Below are 9,520 nucleotides of genomic sequence, written 5' to 3'. Positions count from 1 at the left end.
CCCGGGGAAGAAGACGGACGGACCCCGCCAGGATCGGTAAGTATAAGGGGGGGAGATCAGGGCACAGGGGGGGGAGATCAGGGCACGGGGGGGCGTCGGAGCACGGGGGGGAGGGATCGGAGCATGGGGGAGAGTGATCGGTGTGCGGGCGGGTGGATCGGTGTGCAGGGGGGGTGGATCGGTGTGCAGGGGGGGTGGATCGGAGCACGGGGGGGATCGGAGTGCGGGGGGGTTTGATTGGAGCACGGGGGGGTGTGATTGGAGCACGGGGGGAGCGGACAGGAGGACGGGGGAGCGGAGCACAGGACGGAGGGGAGCGGGCCACAGATCGGGGGGCTGGGGGGGGGGGCGATCGGTGGGGTGGGGTGGGGGCAAATTAGTATTTCCAGCCATGGCCGATGATATTGCAGCATCGGCCATGGCTGGATTGTAATATTTCACCATTTTTTTAGGTGAAATATTACAAATCGCTCTGATTGGCAGTTTCACTTTCAACAGCCAATCAGAGCGATCGTAGCCACGAGGGGGTGAAGCCACCCCCCCTGGGCTAAACTACCACTCCCCCTGTCCCTGCAGATCGGGTGAAATGGGAGTTAACCCTTTCACCCGATCTGCAGGGACGCGATCTTTCTGTGACACAGCATATGCGTCACAGGTCGGATTGGCACCGACTTTCATGACGCATACGCTGTGTCACAGGTCGGGAAGGGGTTAAAAGAGGTTAGATTATACTCACCCAGGGTCGGTACCGGTCCAATGAGCGTGGCGGTCTGTTACAGCCCCTCCCATCTTCTTATGATGACGTCCTCTTGTATTCACGCTGTGGCTCATCTCCCTGGTGAGGGCACAGCAACGTACTGCAGTAATGCAACGTAATGCCCTCAACAGGGCAGACAAAGTACGCCTGCGCAGGAGCCGCAGTGTGAATACAAGAGGACGTCATAACAACAAGATGGGAGAGGATGGACCGGACAGCAACGCCCATCGGTCCGTTACCGCCCCTGTGTCACTATAATCTAACCTCTTTTGATCATCTTAGAGGAAACATCGAGGGCTTATCTACAGTTCCCATTTTGGGGGTGACAGGTTCCCTTTTAGATTACTTATCATTTGGATATAGTATGTAATGACACTATTCTATTCATTGTAGGTTCGCGATATACCTTGTATATGGGATGCCGCTGATGTGTCCTACAAGGACAAATATTTCCGAGACCATTGCTGGACCAAGATTGTGAGGGACCTCTATCCGGAGTGGGATTCCCTGTCCATTGCAAACCAATTGGAAATTGGTAATTATATTGTTACCGATTATTATTAATATTATTATTATTAGAGTTTATGATACATTTACTTTGAAAATTATATATATATTTTTTTGTTTCTTAGAAAAAAATGTCAAGCAGAGATGGAGGTCAGTTCGTGACCGGTACAATAAATTAATCAATACATGTGACCGGAGTGGATCTTCTCCAAGTCGAATAACCTTTCCTTTTTACGATTAACTGCAGTTCCTGCTCACAAGCCGGACTTTGCGGAGGTAGGTTATAAACCACTAATATATATGTAGCCTCATCAATGTTGCCATGTGGTGTAGCACAGTTGACTGCGTATTGAACCCTGTGTCCTGCCGCAGCGTTCAATACACAGCATCCAGAATTTATACCATAGTGAAGAGAGCATTTTCCAAAATCCTGTCTGCGCTATCATTCAACAGATGGAGTTGTGAGAGGTATGGCACTACACCGTGTCTATTTATCTTGTGTTGGCACTTTGACTGCGCAAGATAACTAGCACATTGTTTGGCTAGCATGTTGTGATAACGCATGTGTTAAATCAAAACATGCATTATCAGCACACATGCAAAAAAATTAACTGCGTTTAGGAGTAATCGGCCTTTATGCTGTTCCTAAAATGTTGCTCCTCCGCAGCGGTCATGATTAATAATTTTTTTCCTTTTCTCACACAGGACTGAGGGAAACCTTTCCAACCCGCCTCCTGTGGATGACCACTCCGAAGATGGAGCAGGCACTGATGGAGCAGGCACTTCCTCGGGAGCGGGAGGGACAATTTTTCCATCTCTTACCACAGCTTCTGCTGAAGCCGCATGTCCCGCAGCTGCTGCAGGCACATCAACTGCAGCAGCTGTTGGATCATCTGGTTCGTCAGAAGCTGTGGTAACAGAGAAGAGAGCTCCCTATCCGGTGGCAGGAGAGTCCATTAAAAAAAAAAAAAAAGAGGATAAAACTGAGAAAATGGCCAGTGACACACTTGATTTACTGAAACAATCCTCAAGTGAGGACCAGTGTGACTTTTTTTGCATTGACCATTGCCCGAAAGGCACGCTCACTGCCACCGGATAGGCAGTCTCTCTTCATGTCTCTGTGCCAAACATCCCTCACCGCTCTGGAGGACCCTGCTCCAATTGAGTCATATGAGAATGTTTTGACGGGGGTTTTCGGACTCTTTCGCCCACGACCGAAACCCAGTGAACCGCACTATAGAGTGTCTTCCTACACCCAACCGGCACAGAATTTTTCTGGAGGAGGAAACACAAGCCTGGGACCATTAGCAAGTCAATCTTTCATGACTGACACAAGTAGCTCATATGGGTGTTCCCAGGAATACACCTACTTGCATTAAGATGCAATTGTTTTTGAAAAAGTTAGTTCAGTTTTTCATATTGAAAAAATTTTTCTCAAGTGTTTGGAAAAATTTAGTTGCTTGTTAAATAAATTAATGTTGATCAAATGTCATCTCTGATTTTTAGATACTTTACATACTTAGCTGACAGGTGTACGGTGTCATGGCTATATGGGGGCTGGACTATGGGATGGACATAGTGTGATGGCTGTATGCGCACTGGACAATGGGATGGAGAATAATTCTTAGTTAAGAATTTTATATATACAATACTTATTCAATCCAAAAACAACCAAATTAAAATAAGAATTTTTTTATTAACCATAAATAAAAATTACAAATTATTTTGTTCCCCAAAAAAATACAACAAACAAAATTGAATATCGATGTTGATTTTGATTAATAGGGATCTTGACATCTTCTATCTTTTGGTATAGATCTTCCCATCTTGGTCAGTCAATGTTCTTCCATCCTTCTCTGCTGCTCAGGCTGCCCAACACCAGCACAGGAGTATTGCCAGTGCACGGCACCTTCTGGACTCATGAAGTAGTCAGTGAAGGATTCTCTCACACGCACACCCGAGTTGGACGGCCTTCCCAGACCCACGTTGACCACTGGATTAAATATTGGCTGCTGGTACTCCACATCTACGTCAGTGTTGTACTCACGAGCATAGTTGTGGAGTACACAGCAAGCCTTAATCACAGCATCAACGGTGTCTGTGTCCAACTGGATGGGTGTGTGAAAGATCCTCCACTGACTAGTCATGATCCCAAAGGTGCATTCCACATATCTGCGTGCACGACTCAGCCGATAATTAAAAATCCTTCGCCGGGCATTCAGTCCCCTTCGTGGGTATGGGCGCAGCAGGGTTGTCGTTAAGGGAAACGCCTCATCCGATACCATCACAAAGGGTACTGGATGTGTGGAACCCGGCAAAGGTCTTGGGGCTGGGAGCGTTCCGCCATCTTGAAGAATTTGCATCCCAATCTGTGACGTTCGCAACACCCGAGAATCCCCAGTACTACCATAGGCACCAACGTCAATGGCAACAAACTTGTAATGTGCATCAGCCACCGCCATCAGGACCACTGAAAAATACTTCTTATAATTAAAGAAGCGTGATCCTGATCGTGGTGGCTGCTGAACCCTTACATGTTTACCATCGACTGCACCTATGCAGTTTGGGAAATTGGCCACAGACTGAAAGCCTGCTGCAACCTGCAGCCAAGTCTCCTCGGTTGGGGAAGGCATCACTATAGGCTGCAACTTCTGCCAGATGACGGTACATGTGCACCTCACAATGTTAGAGATGGTGGATTTACCAACCCTAAATTGGAGGTGCAGGGATGTATAGCTCTCTCCTGTGGCCAAAAATCTGCAAAGAAACAAAAATGAATATTAGAAATGTCACACAAAAATACAATAAAACATGTCAGCAGTTATGGGCGCTATAATATGTGTTCAGCCCCTTTCATGTTTTATCTAAAGTATTCTATAATGCTGCCCTTAGTAACACGGCACAACACAAGGGTATCAATAAATAAACCACCAGTCACATCAGAAGGGACTTGCAGGTCCGTGTCCAGCCACTCCAATGTTTAGCCAACGACACCACCCTCCTACTTCCTTCAACGCACTAATCCGGCCTGTTGAGGGCAGAAGCAAGTCCTGCAGTGAGCGAAGGCAAGAAAAGGAGACAGGCCCAGCGCATGCACATCTGCGCACTTTGCTCTATCCTCATCAGGACCAGAAAGTACATCTGCGCAGAAGAGAGGTATCGCAAGAAGGGAGGCGCACAAACTGGACACAGCAAGATGGGATAACATTACAAAACACACACACGGGTATGATGTATCTCCACTGACCCACGGCCCAAATTATAGAATTCTGTAGATAAGGCATAAAATACAGTGGGCACATCTGGTAGCACACAAAAATGTTTACAGTTTCCTGGCGTGTTATAAACATGATATTTCCGGTAAAGCATTTGCCCGTAAAGTATTTGCCCGTAAAGCAGAGCACAGTGGTGATGTCACCGCTCTGCTTTCCGTCCAGCGCACTTACTGCAGGGAAGCTGACGCTGCGGGACGCGACAGGAATGGAATTTTTTTTTTTTTTACAATTATACAATGGTAACTAGGGTAAACATCGGGTTACTAAGCATGGCCCTGCGCTTAGTAACCCGATGTTTACCCTGGTTACTCGGGGACTTCGGCATCATTGGTCACTGGAGAGCTGTCTGTGTGACAGCTCTCCAACGACCACACAGCGACGCTGCAGCGATGGACATCGTTGTCTAGATCGCTGCAGCGTCGCTAAATGTGAAGGTACCTTTATTAGTTTGTCAGTGTATCCGAGACATGTGAAAACTTTCATCACACATACCGGACACACGGACATGTGAAAGAGCCCTAATAACATTCAACCCAAAAATTATTTACTTACCGCAAGGTGATGAGCAGCCTTTCCTCAGCAGAGATGGCCTTCCTCATAAAAGTGTCTTGCAGTGTGAGATGGGGGGAAACTATTGCCAGAAGTCGGTCGAACGCCAGGATTGGCAGACGGCAAAATGAAACGAACTTTTCCGGGTATCTGAAAATGTAAAAAAAAAAAAAAAAAAATTGTTACATAACATATCATAACATTTGTGGAAAAACATTACTTTGTATTTTCATGAATTTCTACTTACTTCCGCAAATCATTATAAAGCACATAAAAGTGGCCTTTTTGTGTACGTTCTGCAACAAGCGGGTGCACCCACAGTCTTTTCCGTCTTCTCTCCTGCTGCTGCCTCTAAAATAAAAAAACAAACATTTTTTTTACAACACAACACTGTGAAAATTAAGAAAAATCAAGATGTCGGTAAAGCGCTGTAGAATATGTTTAGCGTAAAAAAAAAAAAAATGCACTTCAGCTTACCTGCTGTCTATGCATATTCAAGATTTGCAGCAGCAACCCCAGCATAAGTATCCGGTGCGGCCTGCGGACGTGTATCTGCGGCATATTTTGGTAACTTCCACTCATGTTTGCACAAAATGGAGGATGAAAGAAGAAGGGGATGGACAAGGAAATGACATCATTATTTTTTTTTTTTTGTAACTGAAGTTTGTCAAGTTTCCAGAGCTTTATTTAGGTAAAAAACGCAGACAATCTGCACTAAAAAACGCACTAAAAAACGCACTGGAAAACGCACTAAAAACGCACCAAAAACGCACCTGCGTTTTCTGCCATGAGCTGCAGATTTTAGTGCAGAAAAAAAAGCTAGAAAATCTGCAATGTGTGCACATAGCCTAAATCAATTGCAGATCTGCAGCGTTTCTGCAATGCTAAAAACGCTGCGGATCCGCTGAGAATACGCAACCTGTGCACATACCTTTAGGCTAGGTTCTCATTTGCAGTTGAGTTCGCTTCGTGTCATCCGCAAATGCCTTCAAAAACACATGCTAACGCGTGATGAAAAAAACGCTGCGTTTGCGTTGTTTATGCGCATGCGTTCGATAGGAAAAAGATTTTCCAGGAGAATTTCCTTGACACAAGCCACGCCCAATGGGCGTGTCTCATGGGATTTCTGTATATAGACCCTTGAGCGAACGCATGTCCTTACGTTCCCATAGACGGTAATGCGTTGTTTTGACGCACTCCTTCTGCAAGCGTCCCCATGCGTACTGAGGCAGAAATTTGATGCCTCAAAAATTGCAACATGGTGCGTTAGCCGCACACCCCGAAATGACGCATGCATAAGCAAACGCATGTACCTGCATCCACAATGTAAAAGATATGAAATCAAGACACATGCGGATGTATGCGTCAGAAATGCTGCGGACACAACCGCAAATGTGAAACCAGCCTAATGCAATCATTCTGTCGCCATACAGCATAACATTATCGGCAGCACATCTGGTTACACCGGGTTATCGGCAGCACATCTTCTGATTACACCGGGTTATCGACAGCACATCTGATTACATCGGGTTATCGGCAGCACATCTTCTGATTACACTGGGTTATCGGCAGCACATCTGATTACACCGGGTTATTGGCAGCACATTTTCTGATTACACCGGTTTATCAGCAGCACATCTTTTGATTACAACGGATTATTGGCAGCACATTCACTGATTACATCAGGTTATCAGCAGCACATCTTCTCATTACATCGGGTTATCGGCAGCACATCTTCTGATTACACCGGGTTATTGGCAGCACATCTTCTGATTACACCGGTTCATCGGCAGCACATCTACTGATTACATCGGGTTATGGGCAGCATATCTGCTGCTTACATCGGATTATCGGCAGCACATCTTCTGATTACACCCGGTTATCGGCAGCACATCTTCTGATTACACGGGGTTATTGGCAGCACATCTTCTGATTACATCAGATTATTGGCAGCACATCTGATTACACCCGGTTATCTGCAGCACATCTTCTGATTACACCCGGTTATCAGCAGCACCTATTATTACATCGGGTTATCTGCAGCACATCTTCTGATTACATCGGGTTATCGGCAACACATCTGATTACACCAGGTTATCGGCAGCACATCTTCTGATTACATCGGGTTATTGGCAGTACATATTCTGTTTACACCAGGTTATCGGCAGCAGATCTTCTGATTACAACGGGTTATCGGCAGCACATCTTCTGATTAGACCCGATTATCTGCAGCACATCTGATTACGATTACACCAGGTTATTGGCAGTACATATTTGTAACAATATATAGGTACTAAGGAATCTGATAGTGTGGGATAAAACCAGTCTGAGAGCAAAGCTGAAGTAAAAAGATGTATTTTAACAAAACAGAAATGCAAACAAAACTAACACAGATATTTCTGCAATTGAAACGAGGTGCTCAGCACAATATGGTAAACAGAAAAGCAAACAGAACTAAAGGCCCCGTCACACTGGACGATATCGCTAGCGATCCGTGACGTTGCAGCGTCCTGGCTAGCGATATTGTCCAGTGTGACACGCAGCAGCGATCAGGCCCCTGCTGTGATATCGCTGGTCGGGGCAGAAAGGTCAGGACTTTATTTTGTCGCTGGCTCTCCCGCTGACATCGCTGAATCGGCGTGTGTGACGCCGATTCAGCGATGTCTTCGCTGGTAACCAGGGTAAACATCGGGTTACTAAGCGCAGGGCCGCGCTTAGTAACCCGATGTTTACCCTGGTTACCATCGTTAAAGTAAAAAAAACAACCACTACATACTTACCTACCGCTGTCTGTCCCCGGAGCTCTGCTTCTCTGCTCTGGCTGTGAGCGCCGGGCAGCCGGAAAGCAGAGCGGTGACGTCACCGCTCTGCTTTCCGGCCGCTGTGCTTACACAGGGCAGAGAAGCAAAGCGCCGGGGACAGACAGCGGTAGGTAAGTATGTAGTGGTTGTTTTTTTTACTTTAACGATGGTAACCAGGGTAAACATCGGGTTACTAAGCGCGGCCCTGCGCTTAGTAACCCGATATTTACCCTGGTTACCGGCATCGTTGGTCGCTGGAGAGCTGTCTGTGTGACAGCTCTCCAGCGACCAAACAGCGACACTGCAGCGATCCGGATCGTTGTCGGTATCGCTGCAGCGTCGCTTAGTGTGACGGTACCTTAACACAGATATTCCTGCAATTGTAACAACGTGCTCAGCACAATATGGTAATCACAGCACAGTGAATAGCGGGACGCGACCGCTTATATGAACCAGTCCAGCAAGGATGTGACGAGGGGGCAAACAAGACACTTGACAAGGAAGTCCAGTAGATTATTAGTGGAAATGCACTCAGAACTTAGGCTAGGGTCACATTGCGTTAGTGCAATCCGTTTAGCGCTAACAGATTGCGCTAACGCAATGTTTTTACCGGGGCCGCGTTCCGGGGTCGCGGTAACGTCCCCGCTCTCGCAGATCCCCGATCTGCGAGAGAACGGGGAACGGACCGCGGGCGCGCCGCGGACACTACAAGCAGCGTCCGCGGCGCGCCACAAAACACCGGCGCGTCGCTAGCGCGTGCCGAACATGGCACGCGCTAGTGCTGCGCGTTCCCATTGCCGTGAATGGGCGCACTAACGGACGCGTTGCACGGCGTTAATTTCGCCGTGCAACGCTGTCCGTTAGCGCGTTCCCATTAACGCAATGGGAACCTAGCCTTAAACTTGAGGATCCAGCAGAGGTGAAGTAGAAATGCACACAGTACTTAACGAGGAAGTCCAGCAAAACTTGATCCCACATGCGCACAGCACTTGTTTGTGGAAGTTCAATAATAAGCAGGTGGTGCATTGAGCATGAAGTCCTGGTGAAAGAGGACGAAGGGAAAAAGAGGGAGAACGCTATCTAATCGTAGTAGATGAGTACAACACTCTCTTGGTGAGATAAGCAACACTGGAAACTTGCTCACCTGGTGTGGTTGTGCAAAGAGGCACAACACTGGGAAAGGCTTAGCAAACAAGGGAAATCCTTCCAAAGGCGTGCTGCCAGTCACAGCAGTAACAGAAGTGAGACGCAGCTCAAAGAGACGAGGCAGCAGAAGCAGGGAGTTCCCCAGACCACAGGCAGAAGCTCAGGAGCCAGCAGCACAAAATACTGAAGCACAGAACACCACATGGCTCAGACTTAAATAATCAAGACTGACAGGAAGTTCCATGACAGGGGGAGATCCAAGACTCCATCTTCGATCAGGGCGAACAGGAACAAGGGAAGTCCAGAATCCTTACATTACTCCCACCTCAGAAGCGGCCTCAGGACGATCCAGGACCAGGCTTGTCAGGATATTTCTGATGGAACAGAGCAATTTTTTGGGGAGCACAGATATTGTCCACTGGCTCCCAAGAGTTCTCCTCAGACGGATATCCTTGCCATTTGATGAGATACTGCAGTCGATTCCT

General features: G+C 47.2%; 1 protein-coding gene across 1 annotated transcript; it reads right to left on the bottom strand.

Annotated features, from left to right (window-relative positions):
- Window positions 1-2,944: 2,944 nt before the first annotated feature.
- On the bottom strand, window positions 2,945-5,767 carry LOC138669715 (uncharacterized). The gene is made up of 4 exons (XM_069756422.1): window positions 5,566-5,767; window positions 5,336-5,439; window positions 5,092-5,238; window positions 2,945-4,021 (listed from the first exon to the last, which is right to left on the bottom strand). The coding sequence occupies exons 1-4, from the start codon at window positions 5,668-5,670 to the stop codon at window positions 3,100-3,102; spliced, it is 1,278 nt and encodes a 425-aa protein (XP_069612523.1). The 5' UTR covers window positions 5,671-5,767; the 3' UTR covers window positions 2,945-3,099.
- Window positions 5,768-9,520: the final 3,753 nt, after the last annotated feature.

Source organism: Ranitomeya imitator, chromosome 3 (genome assembly GCF_032444005.1).
Source record: "Ranitomeya imitator isolate aRanImi1 chromosome 3, aRanImi1.pri, whole genome shotgun sequence".
Classification (NCBI taxonomy): Eukaryota; Metazoa; Chordata; class Amphibia; order Anura; family Dendrobatidae; genus Ranitomeya; species Ranitomeya imitator.
Note: the sequence above shows the minus strand (reverse complement) of the source record. Positions and strands in the feature narration are given on the sequence as shown.

What these genes read in the sequence shown, in the direction of transcription:
- LOC138669715 (XM_069756422.1), bottom strand. Translation starts at nt 5,670, where the DNA reads ATGAGTGGAAGTTACCAAAATATGCCGCAGATACACGTCCGCAGGCCG. An exon ending in TGAATATGCATAGACAGCAG is followed by an intron (nt 5,440 to 5,565) that starts GTAAGCTGAAGT and finishes TTTTTATTTTAG; the next exon opens with AGGCAGCAGCAGGAGAGAAG. An exon ending in CTTTATAATGATTTGCGGAA is followed by an intron (nt 5,239 to 5,335) that starts GTAAGTAGAAAT and finishes TTACATTTTCAG; the next exon opens with ATACCCGGAAAAGTTCGTTT.